Source organism: Lutzomyia longipalpis, chromosome 4, assembly GCF_024334085.1.
Source record: "Lutzomyia longipalpis isolate SR_M1_2022 chromosome 4, ASM2433408v1".
NCBI classification, from domain to species: Eukaryota; Metazoa; Arthropoda; class Insecta; order Diptera; family Psychodidae; genus Lutzomyia; species Lutzomyia longipalpis.
In genome coordinates, this window is record NC_074710.1 from 7,802,260 (window position 1) to 7,825,046 (window position 22,787).

At 39.3% G+C, this 22,787-nt stretch overlaps 5 protein-coding genes across 6 annotated transcripts; 3 read left to right on the forward strand and 2 right to left on the reverse strand.

The window, feature by feature from the left end:
* Positions 1–5,511: 5,511 nt before the first annotated feature.
* On the reverse strand, positions 5,512–6,697 carry LOC129796018 (cysteine-rich PDZ-binding protein). The gene is made up of 2 exons (XM_055837660.1): positions 6,435–6,697; positions 5,512–6,360 (listed from the first exon to the last, which is right to left on the reverse strand). The coding sequence occupies exons 1-2, from the start codon at positions 6,605–6,607 to the stop codon at positions 6,231–6,233; spliced, it is 303 nt and encodes a 100-aa protein (XP_055693635.1). The 5' UTR covers positions 6,608–6,697; the 3' UTR covers positions 5,512–6,230.
* Positions 6,698–7,039: 342 nt separating this feature from the next.
* LOC129796048 (alanine--tRNA ligase, cytoplasmic) lies at positions 7,040–15,695 on the forward strand. 2 transcript variants are annotated; one of them, XM_055837729.1, is made up of 4 exons: positions 7,040–7,200; positions 7,451–8,303; positions 13,213–13,691; positions 14,068–15,695. In XM_055837729.1, exons 2-4 carry the CDS (start codon positions 7,464–7,466, stop codon positions 15,638–15,640), a joined length of 2,892 nt encoding a protein of 963 aa, XP_055693704.1. In that variant the 5' UTR covers positions 7,040–7,200; positions 7,451–7,463; the 3' UTR covers positions 15,641–15,695. The 2 variants fall into 2 exon arrangements, with proteins under 2 accessions (XP_055693704.1, XP_055693705.1); XM_055837730.1 differs by lacking the exon at positions 7,040–7,200 and adding an exon at positions 7,255–7,386.
* Positions 15,696–18,620: 2,925 nt separating this feature from the next.
* Positions 18,621–19,430, forward strand: LOC129796252 (peptidyl-prolyl cis-trans isomerase-like 1). The gene is made up of 2 exons (XM_055838039.1): positions 18,621–18,877; positions 18,954–19,430. Exons 1-2 carry the CDS (start codon positions 18,801–18,803, stop codon positions 19,399–19,401), a joined length of 525 nt encoding a protein of 174 aa, XP_055694014.1. The 5' UTR covers positions 18,621–18,800; the 3' UTR covers positions 19,402–19,430.
* LOC129796193 (uncharacterized) lies at positions 19,418–20,707 on the reverse strand. The gene is made up of 2 exons (XM_055837970.1): positions 20,480–20,707; positions 19,418–20,416 (listed from the first exon to the last, which is right to left on the reverse strand). The coding sequence occupies exons 1-2, from the start codon at positions 20,585–20,587 to the stop codon at positions 19,511–19,513; spliced, it is 1,014 nt and encodes a 337-aa protein (XP_055693945.1). The 5' UTR covers positions 20,588–20,707; the 3' UTR covers positions 19,418–19,510.
* A 73-nt stretch (positions 20,708–20,780) lies between these two features.
* Positions 20,781–22,423, forward strand: LOC129796137 (general transcription factor IIH subunit 4). The gene is made up of 2 exons (XM_055837898.1): positions 20,781–20,994; positions 21,061–22,423. The coding sequence occupies exons 1-2, from the start codon at positions 20,843–20,845 to the stop codon at positions 22,373–22,375; spliced, it is 1,467 nt and encodes a 488-aa protein (XP_055693873.1). The 5' UTR covers positions 20,781–20,842; the 3' UTR covers positions 22,376–22,423.
* The last annotated feature ends 364 nt before the right edge of the window (positions 22,424–22,787 follow it).

Below are 22,787 nucleotides of genomic sequence, written 5' to 3' on the forward strand. Positions count from 1 at the left end.
GGTGGAATTTGTCACACATTGCGGCTAAAGGGAAAACCTTCGCGGAAGGGGGTGTGCTCCCCAGCCCCCAAACCCGCTTTTTACGACCCCATCAATTCCCGTTGCTTCGTCAATTTCCATTTTGGAGAGATTCATTGAAAATTACAGAAGCGATAAATTGCGCGATTTGCAGTGCGTGTCCTGAACTTCTTGTAGCGTTTCACTGTTTTTTTTATCCTCGTGCACTGCTGTACTCTCTGCGAAACAATCACCCACATGCCACCCCTAAATATAAGCTAAATGTGGGGGTGGGTGTGATTTATAGGTGGGTGGTTAGGAAAAAATGCGAAACATGGTGGAAATTCCGCGGGACAACCCAAATATAATTCGTTCAGAGTATTTTTTGTGGTTTTAGGGGGGGGGGGGGGAAATCATTTCTCTGGGTAAGGGGAGTACTTCAAATTTCCCATCCCTCTGGGGGGAATTGTTGCAAAGTCATAATTATATTGAGTAAATTGACGTGTAAACACACCGAATCCTGGGGATTTATAACTGTCGATTCCGCGGTCAATTAATGAAAACCCAACAGAGATGGAGGAAGCTCTCACTCCTCAGCAGAATTCAGTAAAATATTCTCTCTGAAAATTGTATCAAAATGTCTCCCATAACAATACAATTTCAAAATGAAAATTCTGAACTATAGCATAGAGACTTTATTGTAATTTTTATGCAGTTTTCATGTCAACAGTCACTTTTAACTATTAGCATTATTAAAACAGAAATACGCATATAGCATAGAGGAGATAGAGCTAAGGAGTCAAGTGAATTTATGTTCTTTTTGAATATGCATTTTTTTATATTCTTAACAATAAGAAAAAAAACTTGAAAATTAAAACAATTTTCCAAGAAATCATCTAATAAAAATTTTAAAATGAATTAAAGTGAAAAAAAATTAAGACTTTCTCAATTATTGGCAAAAGACGTGGTACAATAAATAGAGCTCTTGACTTATGTTCAAAATATCTTGGGTTCGAGTACCAATACAAACCATTTGTTAAATATTTTCTTTTATGCCTATTTTTGCGATTTTAAACTTTTTTGCATTTTTCTCTTGTTGTTTTAAGGCTCTATTTTTTTATATCGATATAAAATCTTTTAGTCTATCTTGCAATTTTTATGTACCTGTTTTTATTTAATAATTCTTTTTTTTTTTTTAATAAAACTCCGTCATATTTTAGGATTTTTTTTGTTAATTTTCTAAATTTTTGCAATCAATCGTTGATTTATTATTTCGAATTTTCTTTATCGGCATTTTGGCGACTATTTTACGATTCATTAATTGCATTTTAGACTCAATTTGTGCGATTTTTGAACACATTTTTGCAATTCCTCATTGGATTTATTGGCACTATTTTGTGGTTTTTTTTAAATATCTCACTAACTATTTTAGATATTTTATAGGACTTTTTTAAATTGTTCCGTTTTGCGATTTTTGTTCATTTATTTGCCAAAACTGACGATTTTTTCACATTTTTGTGTTAATTTCTGCCATTTTTCTTGCTTTGCAATTTAGAAGAAGAAAACCCCCCTACCTGTAAATTCCCACGGGGTTTTCCAACTGACAAAATTGAAAATAATGGAGTTATATTGTCTCTCAAATAACAAACACCCACGCTCCCATTTTGCTCTGCGGGGGAGCACATATAGCGCCCCCCTTTGTTGGAAAAGAATCCCAAAGGAAGTGCGTGTGTGTAAGGAAGAGAAGAAGAAAAATGCGTGTCTTACTCGCGTATGGTTTTCCCTGTGAAAATGAGGAAATATTGCGTGAATTTCTTCGCAGGAGACAATTTTTGCTCGTATGTGAAAATCAACAAGTTCTCACGATATGGTCGGGATGTATGATTTTGTCATGATGCTACATAGCTGAATGGAATTCCTCGCGTGAACTCTTCTGGGGAACATTCTCTCTTTTGGGAAAATTATAGAAATTTCTCACTCTGTCACCCTCCGGGGCTTTCACATTTCTGTGTATATGTTGCCTATTTTCAACTTCTTCTTTCGTCACACTCTGTTTTCCATTCTTGAAGCTCCTTTTGAAGATTTTTTTCTCTCTCTTGAGATGCGCTGAAGTATTGAGAGGAATTTTCAGCTGAAAAAATTCACTGCTCGTTTGCATAATAAAGGGTTGATCACTATCGACACACACTCCATACCATCACCACCCCTACGCTGTGCCTTTTCAGCCTTTCCCTCAATATATTGTATGGGGCGGAAAAATTCAACCCCAAAAATATATAACGATGAGCTTTTCCCAAGACACCCCACATTGCGACCTCATGAGAATATTTTACATATGAGGATTTTATTCTGCCATCAACCAACACGCACTCCAAACGAGGGGGAGAAATTGAATTTTTCCTCCTGCACACCATCAAATTGATAATATTTCGAATTGTGGCTTTTCTCTGTGCTTCTCCCTCTTCCACAAAGGGGGTGGTGGGCAGGCTTTCATCCCCAAAGAAATTTGTGCTTTTGCCATGAAAAAAAATTGCACGGCACACAAATAGAAATAACATCAATGAAAATGAATTTCTTCATTTTTTCTTAAGGTGAAGGTACAAAAAAAATTCCACCTCCTCCTTGTAAATCCTCCCTTGAGATATTGGAATTGTATATTCCACCACCACCACCACTTTCAATTTTCTCCCTCACGCAGAGAAATCATTTAAGAAAGTCGCCCTGTAAATCCCCCTCGTTTGGCTTCCCACGCAATACAAGGAAATTCAGAAAAAAACGGAAGATGATGAAAATTCAATAAGCTCATTCAATTAATTTCTTCTAATTTCCCAAACATTCCATTTCTTTTTTCATTTTTGGATAAATCCCCCGCGTGAGAAATTCTTGGATCATTCATTTTCCACCCATGTGGAACAAAAACCACCCCCTCCAAGGAAAATATTTATGTTCATGTCACTTGCAGTCACATAAAGCTCTCAATCTCACGGAAGCACCCAGGGGCAAATTTTAAAATTAAATAAACCAAGAAATTCCACGAGAAATATAAAACAAATAAATAGACTTTTCACGGAAGTTAAATTTTTCTTGGTGAATTTGAAATTTAAAAATTCCTTGAAGGTTTTATGACCCTTGGTTAATTGATCTCTGTAATGAAATTCACGTTAAAAATTGCTAAGCTATACTCACCATTTTTTACTCAAAGTGTAATAAATGATAGTGTAGAAAATTTTTACCCTGCTGGTCCAATTTGAATTTTGCAAAAAAAAATCCACAGAACGCAAAAAATATAAAGTTTCAGACTGGCTTTAAGCGGTCTCTAGTTCCTTTAATATTGACAACAGCGCCCCTAATCTTCCATTCGCTGTGGTGGTGAATTTAGGTAATTCGGCATTTTGTAGGTATAGCTTAAAAATAGCTATATTTTTAAGCTATAAAATCTTTAAATATGTAGTAAAAATTTTTACCCGGCTGGTCCATCGTCAATTTTTTATAAAAATCGACTAAACGTTAGAAAAAAGTTTTAGATTGTTTTACGGAAGTTCCCTATATGCAGAGCTGTTTCATTCACTTTGTTATTTCGTTCTGACGATTTTTATAGCAAAATTAACAATGGACCAGCTGGGTATGAATTTTCTACATATTTGTTTAATGATGTCGCGTAAAAAATGATGAATATTATACTAATTTTAATTAGCCATAAAAAAAAACGGAACTTCCAAAATTGACTACCAGAGTTTTTGAAATAATATATTTTTTTAATTCTTAAGGCGCTAATTATTATTTTTTAGTAGTTCTAGGCGGACCTAGGAATGTTACAATGCACACAAATTAAGTATATGAGTATATGATTAAGTACATGACCCGATGTGTTAGGAAAAATTAATGAGGGCAGAAGATGAGGGCGCTGTTTGCCAAATTTTATAGCAAATGGGAAAAATAAAATAAAGGCAATGGAGGCGCCTGATTATCTTAAATTTTTTAATCTTTTCAATGCTCTCTCTCCCAACAATTACTTAACAATTTAATTAGTGTCTTATAACAAGAACTGCCTTTAATTATTTGCTCCTCTAGCCAAGCATAATCCTGACCCCATAAACTAATCAAAAAAATACTTTAAAAAAGTCTCTTTTTCTGGCATTTTCCACTCTTTAATTTTGAATCCAAATTGAAAATTGAAATTGAATGTCTGGGTGGGAAATTCATTGAATCCCTTTGCGACACTTTCCGCTCTGCAATATCTCCGCGTTCGTTTGCAAATTTATTGGATTTTCAAAAAAAAAATTATTAGAGCGTGGCCATTCAAAATTATACACCAAAATCCATTTGGTTTTTGGATGAATCTATTTAATCCCAAATGGGTGTGTGAGGGAATTGTTTTCGACATTTAATTTTTCGTGCGTTTTTCATGGCTTTTCCAACACTCATCCATCTCGTGGGATTTATAACATTCTGCTCTTTGCGGCAAATGCTACATTTTTTTGGGAACTAGTTGCTTCCCTTCTATGCTACACAGATTTATTCTCTCTCACGCCATCACTCAGCTGTAGCTGATCTAATTGACTCACGATGACTAACTTTTTTTTTTTACTTTGATATTCTGCAGTTTATTTTCATTTATCTTGTTTTATTTAGAATATTTTACAGAGCCCACAGACAATATTCAATTTCAAATAATTCCAATAGAATGCACTTCAAAATGGCGGCTCCAATAGCGTGGCGTCGCTGTCGCCATATTTTTTTTGGAATGTTTTTTTAACCCCGTTTTTAGCAACCTACACAATTTGAAAAAGAAATGAAAATATATTTTATTGAACTCTGTGACATTTTCTATTTTCTCTCGCTTTTCCAACATCCTGCATTTTACTTTTATCTATACTCTTTTTTCTCAATTTAAAAAGTCATGTGGGAATTCTCACTGTGCTCTCACCACCGACCGATATACTAGTTTTAAATAGAACGTGATGTGAAATCCTGGCCATGCCATTCCCAACCCTAAATTGTGGGGGTAGTGCTAGAATATCTCGTGTGTTCGAAAATTCCCCATAAGCGTGGGGGTGGTAGGAATGTCAAGAGCTTTTAGCTTTTTTTATGTAGTTTGTGCATTCTCTCTTTTTCGGGGAATCCGCTTTGCCCACCACGCGTATATATCAATAACCAACCGCCCCCATTCACACGATTGATCCCTTTTCTCATTCAATGACTTCCCAAGAGTTTTTCGGGGTTTTCCTATCAAAAAAAAAGGGAAGATTTATGCATTCAATATTCTTCATTATTTGCCTGAAAAATATTTTGCACAATATCAAAGAATTTTTTGCATCTTATTGAAAGAACTGAAAGAAGGAATTAAGGAAGATTTTTTATACGATTTTTACAACATTTTTGTGTTGAAAACTTTCAAAATAAATTCTAAGAGTTCGCAAATTCACAAAAATATAGAAAATCCTGGGAAAATCGTATAAAAAGGTCGTACTTTGTATCAGAATCTGGTTTATGATTAAATTAAACGATTTAATGTATTTTCTGTAATTTCATTTATTTAATTTTAACAGAAGAAAATGATTTTTTTTTTCAGTAAAATATACAATTTTATGCTTTTAATGTGATGGAAGGAGCATTATCTGAATCCCTGATTTGTGCCTGAAACTCCTGATATTCACAGAGACAGACTTTTCCATTCCTTTACGAAGAATTGAGATATTCAAGAAGAGCTTCCATTTTCCATCCTGAGCTGCTTTAGTCCTCCTACAACATACAATATTGCTACAACTGAATAGCTCATACGCTACGTACAGATGCATTTGATACAAGTCTGCAGAAAATCAATGAATTCATTTCTGTAGAAACTGAATGCATCAATAAGTCGTTGGTCGGTTCATGTTGCTGAATTTCAGTTGAATTCAGTCTTACAGATGGATTATTCCTATGCAGAATTATCACCGATCCAAATCCATTTCGACGTGCCCGAAGATTATGAACCATATTCCTATCTTTTAACACAGGAGTATTGTATGCTGATTTACTTGCATTTCTCTAAGCTTCTCTATATCACATTCAATACATTTTCTTGGGAATATGTTAAATATTCAAAAGGTTTTTCATGCTGATGCCTTGCCTAGTTGACCTAATTATTTATTTTTCCGGAAAGGAAGTCTTTTGCGAAGATTTTCATGATTTTCCGTCTTTCTCTCTTCTTTTTTAATTAATTGATTTAAAAGTCCTTAAATAAATGTTTCTTATGCAGCACTCTGCCTGTAGTTCTTCACGTCGATTATCTTCTTCCCACACATGGAACAGATGCCTTTCTTGTAGGCACAGGCTTGGCAGTAATGACTTCCTGCTTGATGAACCTTCTGTCGGCAGATTCTACAAAACAAAAAAGAACAATTAAATTCTTTTTTATTTCGTTGATTAATGGAAAAGTTTCCCCAAAAACTTACCTGCAAGGTGGGAAAGATTTGGAGATGGGATTGAATCTCTCTCTTGCAGATGTTATGGCTTTGTTTTCATTGATTTTCCGCCCTCCAGACTCAACTGTATTCCTCGCACCGGACTTCCACGTGTCCGGGGTAACAATGCGCCCCAGTTTCTTCTCACACTTCTCACAAACCATCGCTTAGAACGTTCTAAATGATATTTTCTTAAAAAAAAAATAAACAACTTTGCTGGTTGAAAAGCAAAACAATAATGACAACTCGGATTCTTCTTCTTTTTCTTTTCATTCATGCGTATACAAAACAACTATGTTTCAAGCTCGCTTCAAGCATCAATGAAACAAAGAAGCTTCAAAAGTATGGGATTTTTCCCGCTAAAAAATTTACAGATGTTTTTTTTTTACTTATTTTTCTCATTTTCTCTGTATTTTCCACGAACTAAATGCTTTGAAAGTTAATAAAAGACTAGAGAAATCGTAATAGCAAGAAAAACCCGGGAAAAATGGAAAACAAAGCTCGAACAAAGCAATTCAAAGCCGCCAAAAATAGATATGGCACAGCAACAATGTTTCAACCATCAGACATTACCTGACATGTCCTCGGAATATCCACGACGTTTGTTTTCAGTTTTCAAAGAGAATTTTTACGAAGCAATTTCATCATAATTCCAGAGAAAAACTAAGAAAATACCGTGAAAAACATTTATTATTCGTTAAAGAAATCTTCAAGAACAATCAGTGATTGTGTGTGATAAGAAAATTATCCAAAGAAGGTGAGTCTCAGTATAAATAAAGCATAAAATTGAATTTTTGCACAAAGGTGTTGCAACGTGTCCAAGTTGTTCTTGTTTGCTGAGTTTATTGTTTGCCCCCGGAGGTGAAAGGTAGCGGAAACTGGATCAGTGCACTCATGGAATAGACACCTGTGTCGTGGCAACACCCCCACGGGCTTTTATTGCGTAATTCCATACATTTACTCAACATTGAACATAACCTCTCCTTTTTTTTTAAATCCTTTTCCAGGTTTTCCGGAAAAATGGATTCAACGCTGACTGCGAAGGAAATCCGGCAGAAGTTCCTGGACTTCTTTGCTGAGAAGGAGCACATCTATGTCCATTCATCCTCAACCATTCCCATGGATGATCCAACACTGCTCTTTGCCAATGCGGGAATGAATCAATTCAAGCCAATCTTCCTGGGTACGGCGAATCCCAAGAGTGACATGGCCATCTGGAAGCGTGTGGCCAATACGCAGAAATGCATCCGTGCCGGTGGGAAGCACAATGATCTCGATGATGTGGGGAAGGATGTGTACCATCACACATTCTTCGAGATGCTCGGCAATTGGTCCTTTGGGGACTACTTCAAGCGCGAGATCTGCACATGGGCATGGGAATTCCTCACGAAGCGCCTCGGCCTACCCAGTGAGCGTCTCTATGTGACATACTTCGGAGGGGATGCCGCTTCAGGGCTCGAACCGGATCTTGAGTGCAAAGAAATCTGGCGTGAGCTGGGTGTACGCGAAGAGCACATCCTTCCGGGAAGTATGAAGGACAATTTCTGGGAAATGGGTGAAACTGGCCCGTGTGGCCCATGCTCTGAGCTCCACTTTGATCGTATTGGTGGTCGCAGTGTGCCGGAACTCGTAAATATGGACGATCCGGATGTGCTGGAGATTTGGAATCTTGTCTTCATCCAATTCAACCGCGAAGCCGATGCTACGCTGAAGCTTCTGCCGAAGAAACACATTGACTGCGGGATGGGTTTTGAGCGTCTCGTCAGTGTTATCCAGGGGAAACGCTCCAACTACGATACAGACATCTTTGTGCCCATCTTCGATGCCATCCAAGCTGCCACGGGAGCTCCCAAGTATCAGGTAAGGGATAAATTCCTCCTGCGGCTCCTTTTCTATAAGATTTCTTAACAAAGTCAATCATAACGCGTCTAGTTATTAAAGTTGGTATACCACAACGCGGATGCGTCAGTTTATGCGTTGTAATTTAACCCTTTAAGGTTTTTGGGTCATACGCTGACCCAAACGTGAAACATTTTATTTTTTCAATTATTTATGAATGTAATTGTTTTTCCATGTTAGAAATGCATCAAATTCACGCATAATGGGTCAAAGAAGACGTTCTGAGTGAGAAAAGTCCTCTAAAAAAATTCATAGAATAAAAATCGCGATAAAAGAGCGCATGTTTCAATGTTTTTATGTTTCACGTTGGACGTTAAAGAGTTAATTTGTGAGCAATCTTAGTAGGCAAAGTTGATTTTTTTTAATGAAATTCATCACTTTGAAAGATAAAAATCTAAAAAGATAAAGTTCTATTAGACCTTTGCTATATAAGACCTAGTATTACAAAGAAGGGCGAAAGTGCCAAAATCGTTTCGGCCCTTCCTCATTTGAGGGGAAGGTAGATGGCGCATGAGGTCTTTTTAAGGAAATTTGGGGGTAAGCGAAATGCAAGGAGGACCTTCCTCCCATTCACAAGATCATTTGCTTTCGAGCACTCATGGTGATCACTTGAAGGGTCGCATGAGCTGAGCGTTTTTTCTATATGGAGTTTTTTCTGTATGAACTTTTTTTTTCTACCTACGATGAGTGGGTTGCAGAAGAGGTGCACAAAAAAGGGCTGAAGGAAGAAAAATGTACACGGAGTTGAGTTCAGATCTTGCAACATTTTTGGTTGTACATTAGTGGGAATGAACAGAAATACATTTTCTTTCCCTTTTGCACAATGAGATCTTCCAAAGTCTCGAAGAACACAAATTTTGTCTTTTCGAGCAAAATTCTGCCTCCAACACGCTAGCTCACTCAACACGAGCTGATATTGCTACTAATGAATTCAAAATTTGCAATAGAAAACTTTTACTATTTATATAAAAAAAATTTTAAAGGTTTTTTTCAATCACCTTTTGGGTCAACTTTAAATCAAAAATTTTCTTATAAAGGTTAGTAAATTAATAATTTTGAAAACTCTGTAGAAATGTAAGTTTTGAAAAAAAAAACATATTTTTAAAAAAAAATAATTATTCAAAAAATGAAATTGAATTGATTAAAATAAGATAATTAATTAATATTTGGCTACACCAGAATAATAGAAACTTTTTCTATTAAAAAATAATAAAATAAAAGAAAATCTATTTTCTATTCTATGAACACAACTTTTTATAATTTTCAGCGATGTCTCGGCATATTAGCTGTGATTTTTTGTTGCTCGGAATTTAGAATTCATTAATTGAGATATTTGAAGTAGATCATCGACTGCATCATTATGTTGAAAAGATTGTCAGATCATTTTTAAGAATAAAAAGAAAACTTTGAGGCCTAAAAAAGTTCTTTTAGAGTGTTAAGAAAGAATTAGGTATTCTTAAATATTTTTATTTTAACGCCTTTTCAATATGTATTTTTTATTAAAAGGCGGATTTTCGGTCTCTCACTCGGAGAGTTGTGTTGTGGATGTAGTGATTTTTTGTTATTTCTTGACGTGGTTAATTTTGTCTATTACTTGTAAGAAAATAATGTCATGAAGGTCTTTTTGAGTCTTATGTATCTTTTATATTGTTGTAGGCCCTGAGGAAGGACTTAAATAGTCCGAAACGTTGGCCGGAAATAAAAAAAAAAATTAATTAGCCGAGTGAGAGACCGAAAATCCGCCTTTTAATAAAAAATACATTTCGCCTACGGTCGTCCCTTACAAATTGAAGCCTTTTCAATATTTCTTCACTAGCTGGGTAGTGCAGAATACGAAATGCATGAGTGTTTTTAACTAACTTAAAGGGATTTCTTTGTATAATTATTTTAACCTGGACATGTCACTTGTGGCGAATTCAGTCAGTAATGTAAATAGTATGGAGTCGCTTCGTTCTAATTTACCTCGCCTCACTTCGCGCAAGTTTTTGATAAAAATTAATTGTGGCGGAACATATTAATGAATAGAGATTCAAAAGAATTCCTAACATATTGGTAAAAATTAGCTAAAATTGGGCTACTTGAAGGGAGTTTGGAGGGAAATGAATACGGCCACTCGAAACCGCCTGATATAGGGAGCCTCTGTGCCAAATTTCATCGCGATCGGACAAACGGTGTAGATTTGTATAGCTGTACAGACAGGACGATTACCAACAAACAGACCTTTCTTTATTATATAGAACTAGTCAACCCGAACCCCCAATCACATGTGAGCAAACTCCATTTTAAGGTATAAAAGAGGGGCGTATATTAGTAAGGGGGATGAATAATACGGTACCCTGAAAAATTTTTAAAATAAAAAAATCCCGTTATCTGACCCTTCAGCAGGTAGAAAATGGGAAAAATCAATTTTTCTGTGAGGGCGCTATAAAGGGGGGTTGGAGCGGAATCCCATATAGCGCTTGCAACTCGTATTGAACTCCTCTCCGCATACCAAATTTCATAAAGATCGGCCCAGCCGTTTCGGAGGAGTTCATGTGCCACAAACAAACAAACTTTTCAGCTTTATATATTAAGATAGATATTTTCTAGCCTTCCATTCGAAAAATGTCATGGTTAATAAATTTGTATAATTCTCTGTTTTAGTGGTTAAAACATCACGGATTTGTAACGGATTAACAGATGAGAGGTTAGATTAGAGACTGCAATTAATATTTTAGGTGAAAAATCATTTCTAAAGCCGGAAAATACCATCAACTTAATTTACCCCACCGGTGACTATATTTATCCGTCGACTTTCACGAAAAGCAAAAGTGGAAAGATAGGAAAAGCTCAAAAACTCATATTCCCTCAAATGGCCTAAAAAATTGTAGGACAGAAAATATCGTATAAGATTGACCTATCGAGGAAAATATCTTGCCTTTCGGTAATCCTGCAGAGAAACATATATGCAAATTGATTTAATTTGCCCCAGCCCCAGACGTCAGATCGTGAGCCCCATTTTTTTTCTAATTTTATTATATAAAGTTTTCTGTCCCATGATCCATACGATTTCACACTTATAAATCCTAAAGATGCCACAAAAAATATGCCGAAACATCGCTGAAAAAAATAAAAGTTGTGTTTATTTTTTTCGTTAAACCGTCAAATAGAATTTATATTATCCTGATATAGCCAAATATTGATTGATTTTTTTTAATCAACTTTTTTTTCTCTTATTTCCACGGAGTTTTCAAAATTATTATTTTACTAACCTTTAAAAGAAAATTTTTGATTCAAAGTTGACTCAAAAAGAGATTGAAAAAACTTGTAAAAAACTAAAAGAAAAAGTAAATAAAAGTTTTCTATTGCAAATTTTGAATTCATTAGTAGCAATATCAGCTCGTGTTGAGTGAGCTAGCGTGTTGGAGGCAGAATTTTGCTCGAAAAGACAAAATTTGTGTTCTTCGAGACTTTGGAAGATCTCATTGTGCAAAAGGGAAAGAAAATGTATTTCTGTTCATTCCCACTAATGTACAACCAAAAATGTTGCAAGATCTGAACTCAACTCCGTGTACATTTTTCTTCCTTCAGCCCTTTTTTGTGCACCTCTTCTGCAACCCACTCATCGTAGGTAGAAAAAAAAAGTTCATACAGAAAAAACTCCATATAGAAAAAACGCTCAGCTCATGCGACCCTTCAAGTGATCACCATGAGCGCTCGAAAGCAAATGATCTTATGAATGGGAGGAAGGTCCTCCTTGCATTTCGCTTACCCCCGAATTTGCACCAGTCCGCGCGCCATCTACGTTCCCCTCAAAAGAGGAAGGTACGGAACTCTTGGATTTTTTCATCCCTTCCGAGATTGTATTACTATATAAAATCCTTCTACAATGATTAGACCTACAGAATTTTTTTTTTTGACTAGTTTTGGAAAGGTCTTGAAATAAGTTATAATCTGACATATTGGTTTGTCTAATATTTACACGGATTTCTGATATTCACATAAATTCAGTACAATTTCTACAATTTTGATTTTCTGTCTCATTCTTCCCCATTGAATGTAATGGTAAAAATGTTAGGTTAGAAATCCGGATAAATATTGGACAAACCAAATTTCAATACATTTCAAGGTCACCTCTAGAACACAAAATAGCTACTTTTTGTTTTACATATAAAAAAAAGAATTTGGCATTTTTCGTCATCAAGGAATGGTCCTAGAGGTGTCTGATGTTCTAGAAAGTTGTAGAGAATTGCAAAACCTTTAATTTGATACAAAGTTGAGCAAAACTGGACGAGCAGAACAGTAGATACGGCTCTTAGAACTTTTCAAATTGAAGAATTTTTTAAACGGCCATATCTTCTAAACCGCGACATAGAATTTCTTCATTTTTTTTTATGGTGAAAGATTATGAGTCAAGTTACAGCATATTAAAAATTCAAGGAAATCTATTATCAGGATTCGCAGATATTGCCCCTTAAAGTTAGGCACTTTTTGTTTTTGATTTAAACGCCTCTTACGGCCATTTTTGGAACTTGAAATGTTCTAGACAGTTGTAGGGCTTCTTGAAACCTTTCATTTGAATCTAAGTTGGTCAAAATTGGTCAAGCCGTTCTTGAATTATATCGAAAAAACACTTTTTGCTTTAGGCCGCCATATTTGCTAAACCGCTTGACCGATTGTCAAGTATGAATTATCGATATAAATGTCTCACTGAGCTCTACAACATAATAAAATTTCAGACCTCTAGCTAATAAGGGAAGTGATTGATAGTATTTCAAAATAGCAGACGTCGGCCATTTTGAATTTTGAAAATGCAAAAAAATGAAATTTTACACCCACATTTCTTACTTGGTATGCAAACTAATCAACCTTTTTGGGGGTGCTTTCTCAGGGTCGTGTTGGAGCTGAAGATGTCGATGGCGTGGACATGGCCTACCGCGTTCTAGCTGATCATGCCCGCACCATAACCATTGCCCTGTCAGACGGTGGCTGCCCCGACAATACAGGTCGTGGGTATGTCCTACGACGTATCCTCCGACGTGCTGTTCGTTTCGCAACAGAAAAGCTCAATGCACGTCCGGGAATGTTCGCTGGGCTCGTTGAGACAGTTGTGCAGCTTCTCGGGGATACCTTCCCGGAAATTGCCAACAACCCGCAACGTATTGTGGACATAATCAACGAGGAGGAGCAACAATTCCTCAAGACACTCGTCCGTGGAAGGAATCTCCTCAATCGCACCATTGCCAAGCTGGGAGATGCTAAAATTGTTCCGGGAGACGTTGCATGGCGTCTCTATGACACTTTTGGCTTTCCCGTTGATCTCACGCATCTCATGGCTGAGGAGAAGGGACTCTCCATCGACATGGAGGCGTAAGAGTTTTAATAATAATTTTCCGGGTGTTTCGTCGGTTAAATGGGGGTTCTGACCTAGAAAAACTCACGTTTTCCAAAGCTTTCGGTTCCGTTCGGAGCCTTCTTCAGTGGCTATGGAGAGAAGGAATTTATTTATAAACATTTTCTATAAAAAAAACAAGACAATTTTCCACCCACTCAAGCGTGGGGAAATTTTCCCTATCTCTGGACGCGTCACAATTTGCAGAACGAGAAGGCATCTATATAAACTAACAAAAAACAAAATTTCCTAACATTAAAAACAAGAAAATACGAGTTTTAACCTCAAAAACATTCCGAAACTTCCGGAAAGATCTTTAGTTGATTTCCTTGTCTCTTCTTTGCTGATTTCCAGGTACGAGGTGGCCAAGGAACGTGCCCATGTGATGTCCCAGGGGAAGGAGGCTTCCAAGGAGAATGTCATCACACTGGATGTGCATGCGCTGTCAGAGCTGGAATCCCGGGGAGTGCCCACAACGGATGATTCCTACAAATACAAATACGAACGGAATCCCGCCAATGAGGGTGAGTACATCTTCCATCCGTGCCCAAATGCAACAATCCTGGCCATTCGTCGTGGTCAGGAATTGGTGGAGGAAGTCCAGGCGGGTGAAACAGCTGGCTTGGTGCTGGACAAAACCTACTTCTACGCGGAATCCGGTGGGCAGATTTACGATCATGGGGTGCTGACAAAGGTGGGCAGCGATGAGGGGGAGTTGTTTGTTGAGAAAGTCTTCAATCAAGGTGGCTACATCCTGCACATTGGCAAAGTTGAGGGAACCCTGAGAGTTGGGGATACAGTTCAGTTGCAAATTGATGAAATTCGTCGGCGTCTCACGATGAATAATCATTCAGCCACGCATGCCCTCAATCATGCCCTAATCCGTGTCCTGGGTGGGGTTGTGAATCAAAAGGGATCCCTTGTGGTGCCTGAGAAGCTGCGATTTGACTTCAATTTGGATTCTGGGCTCACGGCGGAACATGTTCAGGCCATTGAGGACATTGTGAATGACTACTCACGCCGGAATGTTCGGATCTATGCGAAGGAAGCAAGCCTGGCACTGGCTAAAACCATCCAAGGACTCCGTTCGGTGTTTGATGAGGTCTATCCTGACCCCGTGAGGGTTATCTCCTTCGAGGTACCCGTGGATGAGCTGGAAAAAGATCCCGGAAGTGGAGCTGGATTGAAGACTTCCGTGGAATTCTGCGGTGGCACACATCTTCACTGGGCTGGGCACATTGGGCATTTTGTTGTGGTAACAGAGGAATCCATTGCTCGTGGTATTCGTCGTATTGTCGCCCTGACGGGCCCTGAAGCCGATAATGCCCTCAATCGTGCCCGGATCTTTGCTGAGCGTGCCGATGCCCTCAAGAAGCTCACGGATTCCGAGACAAATCTCTCGGGGACGCTGAAGAAAATTGCCCAACTGCAGGAGAATGTTGCCCAAGCTGTCATCCCGTACGTGCGGAAGCAGGAGCTACGGAATGCCCTGAATCAACTCACGAAGACCGTGATTGAGAAGCGGAAGCGCCTGCAGAAGGAAACAGTGACAAAGTGCCTGGAGGATTTGGCAAATCTCAGTGAGAACCTCCCGAATGATGCAAAATTCGTCGTTGTGCAGCTGGATGTGGGTGAACATGAGATCTCTATTCCCAAGGATATTCTGGGGAAGGAACAGGCGAAGCTCACTGCCCTACCGCGCCTCTATCTCACGCTGGAACCGGAAACGGGGAAAGTCAATGCAATGGCGGTGGTGCCGAATAAGGGGGCTGGTCCCCTAAAGGCCAATGAATGGGTTACGCACGTTACGGGAGTCTTTGGGGGGCGCGCCGGAGGGACTCCTGAACGTGCTCAGGGTATTTTCCTGGCCAAAATCAGTGATGTCATTCAAACGGCCGAGGAATTTGCCACGAAGAAGCTCAACTAAGGGCAACAGGAGTAAAGTTTGAGATTCAATAAAAGCACGCAGAAAAAGAGATAAATTGGCGAATTTTTATTCAAAATTCCATTCCTCACGGCGAATTTACTCGATTAGGAAAGAGAATTAATCAAAAAAGGAATTGATGGCGGAATGTATGAAGGATGATCCTCTATCGCAGAACAATTTTAACCCATTCCATCTTGTAGAGGATCAAAAAACATTGAAGAATCGCGAGAGAAACTCCCCAAAATCCACTGGGATCACATCGAAAAGTGCAAATAAAAATTGCAAAAAAATTCAAATATTGCGACGCCATTCGACGTTTTTTTCCCTATAAAAAATGTTTCAAAAGTTTTCTGTAGACTTGTCGCTCATTTTCTGTAGAGTTTTTTTCTAGTCAAAATAAATGTTTATTTTTTCGTTTCTGGAGTGATTTCTACATCTGAATCTGTGAAATCTTCTGCTCCTTGGAAGTCTGTGCATCTAATGATACTCTCAAAGCACTGAGAAAACAAACTAATTGCGAGTTTATTGCTGTGAATAATTTCATGAGACTTCCGGATGTCTTGACATTGCAGCCTCCTCGAGAGTGGATGCAACAAGGAGGAGGACATGGAATTTCTGTTCACTACCCATTGATTCAATTTCAATGTGCCGGAGCAAATCTTTCGCTTCCGGAAGTCCCAATTTCTACAGCAAAACCTCGTGGGCATTCTGCAGAAAAGAACTCTGAGAGGCAAAATGAGAGTTGAGAATCACTTTTGTCAGCTCCAGGAAGTCATTGCTCTTGGGAAAGATGTATGGGAAAACGGTGATGAAGATTTTGTGAACTTCCTCAGTGTTACAATCCGCGGAAGGAGACTTTCCGGAGGAATCCCAGAATAGCTTTGAGGGCAGTTAGTTCTGCGACTCTCAGAAATGTCTTCCGTGCTGGTCATGATTTGCTTGATGACTCCGTCGAATGTTTCCGGATACTAACTACTAAACTGATTTCTACATCTGAATCAGGTATATTGCGCTGGATGGGATTCAACTCGGTAAGATTTGCTTAAATTCTCACTGCCAAAAAGGCCCAAAAAAATGTAAAAATATTTGTTTTGATTTGCAAGGGGCTGGTTCTATCAACCTCCCTCAGCTTCATTTCGCTGTGCATCACCTGATTTAGATGTAGAAATCACTCCAGAAACGAAAAAATAAACATTTATTTTGACTAGAAAAAAACTCTACAGAAAATGAGCGACAAGTCTACAGAAAACTTTTGAAACATTTTTTATAGGGAAAAAAACGTCGAATGGCGTCGCAATATTTGAATTTTTTTGCAATTTTTATTTGCACTTTTCGATGTGATCCCAGTGGATTTTGGGGAGTTTCTCTCGCGATTCTTCAATGTTTTTTGATCCTCTACAAGATGGAATGGGTTAAAATTGTTCTGCGATAGAGGATCATCCTTCATACATTCCGCCATCAATTCCTTTCCAAAGGGGCTCGTAATTGAACGAATAAAGGGGCTTGAAATTGTCTAAAGCACCATCTTTGTAATTTTTCATCAATTTTTCACATTAATATAGGAAATTTTTCATTATTCACATAAAAAATGGAAGACAGCGTAAAGAACATAACCTAAAATTTACTGAAATGCTCGCTTTCTTTTACATTTTAGGTGATTTTTTCATTATTTTCAAAGGAAAATTCGCTAAGAAATCATGTAATAAATTAGATTTTAGAATAGAATTTTGTAATTTATTAAAAATTTCTTTGAAATTTGGATAATGGTCTATCAATAAAGATTTTTTAAAGGCTTTTCTAGCATTTTGAATGAGTTTTAACGAGTTACGAAGAAAATCTCGGGGGAAATTGAAGAAAAATTAGAAGAAATTAGAGCTAGAAGTAGATTTTCTTTGAAATCCGGAAGTTTTTCTTCTTCAGAAATTGATTTGATCAGCAGCAGCCTTTGATTCTCTCAATTCTTCTTTGGATAATAATTGAACAGAGAGCAGACGTATAGTAACAGAATCAGGGAAAAATGCGGAAAAATATCAAAAAATATTGGTTTGTCCAAATTCAGTAGGGGAGGGCGGGGCTAATAAAGTCACTTAAGGGTATAGAAAAAGCCTAAAATATCATATTTCCTAGCTAGATAGAGCAAAATGATCTGAGAAAGAGTTGTAGGGTAGTAAATTTCCTAAAGAAATGTGCTAAACATTTCGCTTTATGCATTTGGGAAATATGATACTTTGAGCTTTTTCTAAACCCTTAACACTCGGAGGACTTTACTGGTACTTGCTACCAATTTGAACCTAAAAATCGTCACAGAATAAAATCTATTGGACCTATCTCGATGAATTTAGCATCTATGTGTAGGGAATTTCAATTACTTTAAGATAGCAGAAAGAAAATCTCGAGAAAAGTCTTTTCTTTGGAAGATAATTGAGGTCAAAGTCAGAATCCAACCCGGAGGATCAAATTGGTAATAACTACCAGTCAAAATCCCATACATTTTTGCCATTGTTTTGAGGTTATGTTTCCCCATATTTCCCAAATAGAGTACTCTTGTTCACTTTTAATCGGTAAAAATCATTAATATGGACTAATTTTATTGCCGGAAGTGACTAAAAAGTTACTTGAAGAATCAAAGTTAGTGATGATTTAGGCGCAATAATAAATTATGTAAAATTGTAGCTAAAAAAGTCGTTTGAATTGGCAATTTTGCATCGATTCGACGCAATTTTTTTTCAGTGAGGATTTTCTCAATTAAATATTTAGTAATTAGGTGCAGGAATGCTTGTAGAAGATCAAGAATTAGTGAAACTTTCGATCCTCGTTCAATAAACTGATTAATAATTAATTATTGAGCATATTTTATCAGCTGGTAGTTATTACCAATTTGATCCTCCGCGTTGTGCCAAATGTTGGGTCCTCCAAGTGTTAAGTGACTTTTTTAACCCCGCTCTCCCCTACAATTTTGATTTTCTGTCTCATTCATACCGCATTGAATGTAACGGTAAAAATGTTAGGTTAGAAATCCGGATAAATATTGGACTCCCCAATATAGAAACCGTCGCTTCCATCCATTCAATTAGTTTTTATACATCAAGTGTTGATGCAAGCGACGCATCAACAACCCGGTTTGTTTACAAACATAACCTAACAAAAAGTCAAAGGAAAAATGATTCAGGCAGCAGGAGCAGCATCTGGTATCCCAGACAAGGCATGGCAGCCGCATTTTGTCTCCTTGGAGACTTCGTAAGTATCCTAAATGATCTCTTTTCCTTTGAACCTTCAAAAATTAATCATTTTTTGTATGAAAATTCCCCTCCAGGATGGGCGAAATAACGATTGAGCTGTACTGGAAGCACGCCCCAAATACCTGCAGGAATTTCGCTGAGCTCGTCCGACGTGGCTACTACAATGGCACAATTTTCCATCGAATTATCCGGGATTTTATGATTCAGGGTGGTGATCCCACGGGCACCGGGCGCGGTGGAACGTCAATCTACGGTGGGGAGTTTGCTGATGAAATTCATCCGGATCTCAAGCACACAGGCGCGGGGATTCTCTCAATGGCCAATTCAGGCCCAAATACGAATGGATCGCAATTCTTCATCACCCTGGCACCCACACAGTGGCTCGATGGGAAGCACGCAATCTTCGGTCGGGTACATTCGGGGATGCAGGTGGTGAAGCGCATGGGAATGGTGGAGACGGACAAGAATGATCGTCCAGTGGATAATATGCAAATTGTAAAGGGAAGAGTTGAGAAATTTTAATGAAATAAAAAAGAAATTAAATCAATAAACGAGTTTTAATTTAGGAATTAACTGATAATTTTGCTTCTTATTTTGGAGTATAACTCAGTCATTGAGAGGTGCTCCGCCCTTAATCCCGAACAATTACTTTAAAGGGAATTTTCCCCGCATAGAGATGCCGAAGCTTCTTCTCCGTGCTCTGTGTTATGGGCATTTTGGCGAAGGCTTTTGCCAGATTCTGATGGACACGCTCAGGCTTGAATGTACTGAGGATGTTTAGGCGTTGCTGCTCCGTAATACTCCAAAAATCAATCACATTTTGCTCCTCATCCGCCAACATAATCTCCAGGCGTCCACTCTCCAGGCGAAGCATACACGTGAGATTGCTCTCCTTGGCTGTTCCTTTTGGCTTTTCCGCCGCCCGGGAGTTGATTTCATCGCTCGAGAGTACTTTGAGGCGAGGAACTTCCGGTGCTGGAGCCTCTCGATCAATGGGTAATGTGAGGAGTTGTGGTGTTGCAGTCTCTTTGGAGGTATTTGTGGATGATGAACTGGCACGACAGTATGTACGCACAGTGGGACCCATCGTCGGGGCGTCCTTCTCCTCCACCGAATCCTCTGGTGGCTTCCCAAAGTAATTGTGATCATCGAGGGGATTCACAACACTTCCTGTGGGTTCATTTCCTGCCCTCACTGTGTACCTATTTCGCCTCAAACGCATCTTGATCTTTGCAATATCATCATCCGTGAGACGGTGCAAGACAACACGACTTGGCTTCAGCTTGTGCTCCGTAATCTTCCTCCGGAGACTTCGGGAATTTTTGGGGGCTTTTGGGGATTTCCACATTCTCGGAGAACCCTCAGCATTCTCCCTCAGCTCCACCTCACTCCCATCGTCAGCCTTCCTCTTACGTCCCTGGCGAATTCTCAGCGCCCGCTGATTCTCAACGCATCTCATCCGGAAGGCAAAGTACTCCACAGTTATTTGGTAGCATTTAACACAAATCGTCTGTGGGAAATTCGCATTTTCATCCATCTGAAAAGAAAAGAAAATCCTCAAAAAGCGCCTCAGACACGAAGGAAAGAAGAAAAAACTCACAGAAATATCGAGTGTTGTCTTGACGATTTCAGCCATTTCGGGTACTCCTGCACAACTGATGCAATCCTTGGCATCCTTGATGTTCACCAAGCACAGCCGGCACTGCATTCTTCCTCCGTGTGCCTCCAAAAGTTGAGGATTTTATCGATTTTCACGGGAAAATTGTTTTTTTTAGGTCAAAGCCAGCCTCGTTTCCCTCGTTTCAAAATTCTTCTTCGCACTGACAACGTCCTCGCAAACCCCCGATAAAACATTCTTTTCCACGGAGAAGAAACATCGATTCTCCGCGGAGTTTTTCCACACACACAGAGGGGGATTTTTATTGGGTATTTACGTTTGTTGTGAAAGAGCTGAAGCTGAAGGATGCCGGATCCAAAGTCCTCAAAGACAACAACAGGACTTCCCAAGGCTTCAAATCTCGAATGCAAGGATCTCTATGAGTATCTGCAAACCAGATCACCGGATGTGCTGGACAGGCTCTACAATTACGCGACAATTTGTCTAGCAGTCTACAGGTGAGTCATGCTACAGAGATTTCAGGCTCAAAGAATCCTCTAAAAGACTCTATTCTGTCTCCCCAGGGAACTTCCTGAGATTGCCCGGCAGTTCGTGATAAGGATACTTTTTGTGGAACAACCCGTACCGCAGGCTGTTGTGGCATCATGGGGATCACAGTTGTACGCCAAGGAGCATGCTGCTGCAACGGCAGTTCTCACGGATTTGGGTGTTTGGCGAGCAGCTGCAATTCCCGGTGGACTCCCAGCGTGGGAACTCAGCCCCACGTACAAGAAAAACCTCAAGATTGCCCTCCTTGGCGGTGGGAAGCCCTGGTCAATGTCAAATGCCCTCGAATCCGACTCCAAGGCACGCGATGTGTCCTTCCTGGACAACTACGCCATGTCCCGGTGGCGCTGTGTTCTGCACTACATGGTGGGTGCATGCAATACCAAAGCATCCGACGGGGAGACCATCTCTCCGGATGCCGTGAGGATTCTTCTGCATGCAAATCTCATGAAGCGCGAAGATGATGGGAGTTGTGTCATCACAAAGCAGGGATTTCAGTTCCTCCTGCTGGACACACAGGCACAAGTTTGGCATTTTATGCTGCAATACCTCGACACATGCCATCAGCGTGGGCTGGATCTCGGGGAATGCCTCTCAATGCTCTTCCAGCTGAGCTTCTCCACCCTGGGCAGGGATTACAGCAGTGAAGGACTCAGTGCGGGTATGTTGACCTTCCTGCAGCATTTGCGGGAGTTTGGGCTCGTCTACCAGCGCAAACGGAAAGCTGGACGTTTCTATCCCACCCGGTTAGCCCTGAATATCACAAATAAGGACGCCGTGCCAATTGTGATGAATGAGGAAGACGCCCAGGCGCCTGGGAAGCGTCACATTGTCATTGAGACCAATTACCGCGTCTACGCGTACACAGACTCCAATCTCCTGGTTGCTCTGCTGGGACTCTTCACGGAACTCCTGTATCGTTTCCCAAATCTCACCGTGGGCGTCCTCACGCGGGATTCCGTGCGTTCCGCCCTACGTGGGGGCATTACAGCCGAACAGATAATCAGCTACCTCGAGCAACATGCCCATCCGTGCCTCCTGAATGTGGTACATCCGGCAAGTTCAGGCTTCCGCCATAGATCCTGCCTTCCACCGACAATTGTGGATCAGATAAAGTTGTGGGAGAATGAGAGGAATCGTTTTATCTACACGGAGGGTGTTGTGTACAATCAGTTCCTGTCGCAGGCGGATTTTATCACCCTCCGGGACTATGCGCAGTCCATTAGTGTCCTCGTGTGGCAGAATGAACGCACCCGGACGATGGTTGTCACCAAATCCGGACATGATGATGTCAAGAAGTTCTGGAAGCGCTACTCAAAGGGAACAACGTGAACTTCCGGAAAACCGAATTTGCAAAATAAATTTTTAAAAAAATTAAAACTACTTGTTTTTCCTGTTTTTCAATGCGCTTCCGGTGTTCCGAAAAGTAGCAAATAAAGCCAAAGCTTTCGACCCTAATAGCGGGTCTTCTTCAGTGGCTCAAAGGACACATTTAACAGTTTTTTTTTAAACATAAATTTACATGATTTTTAACAATTTCTAGAACTACAATAAATCTTTAAACAACTCCTCCTGCTTGTCATTTCTTGGGGATTGTCCTCTCAATGTTCCCTCAATGAAGCTGTTAGGGATCTCAATTCAATTGTTGTGGACAGTATATATTATTTATTTTAATTTTTATGTGGGTGGGTGGCGAGGATGGTATTCTCAATAAATTGGCGAGCGCGCCAGATTACAAATAGCA

Coding starts and splice junctions, on each gene's coding strand:
- LOC129796193 (XM_055837970.1), bottom strand. CDS start 20,587: ATGCAGTGCCGGCTGTGCTTGGTGAACATCAAGGATGCCAAGGATTGC. Junction 20,417..20,479: donor AGACAACACTCGATATTTCT/GTGAGTTTTTTC, acceptor TTTTCTTTTCAG/ATGGATGAAAATGCGAATTT.
- LOC129796137 (XM_055837898.1), top strand. CDS start 20,843: ATGCCGGATCCAAAGTCCTCAAAGACAACAACAGGACTTCCCAAGGCT. Junction 20,995..21,060: donor ATTTGTCTAGCAGTCTACAG/GTGAGTCATGCT, acceptor CTGTCTCCCCAG/GGAACTTCCTGAGATTGCCC.
- LOC129796018 (XM_055837660.1), bottom strand. CDS start 6,607: ATGGTTTGTGAGAAGTGTGAGAAGAAACTGGGGCGCATTGTTACCCCG. Junction 6,361..6,434: donor AAATCTTTCCCACCTTGCAG/GTAAGTTTTTGG, acceptor TTTGTTTTGTAG/AATCTGCCGACAGAAGGTTC.
- LOC129796252 (XM_055838039.1), top strand. CDS start 18,801: ATGATTCAGGCAGCAGGAGCAGCATCTGGTATCCCAGACAAGGCATGG. Junction 18,878..18,953: donor TTTGTCTCCTTGGAGACTTC/GTAAGTATCCTA, acceptor ATTCCCCTCCAG/GATGGGCGAAATAACGATTG.
- LOC129796048 (XM_055837729.1), top strand. CDS start 7,464: ATGGATTCAACGCTGACTGCGAAGGAAATCCGGCAGAAGTTCCTGGAC. Junction 8,304..13,212: donor CGGGAGCTCCCAAGTATCAG/GTAAGGGATAAA, acceptor GTGCTTTCTCAG/GGTCGTGTTGGAGCTGAAGA. Junction 13,692..14,067: donor CTCTCCATCGACATGGAGGC/GTAAGAGTTTTA, acceptor GCTGATTTCCAG/GTACGAGGTGGCCAAGGAAC.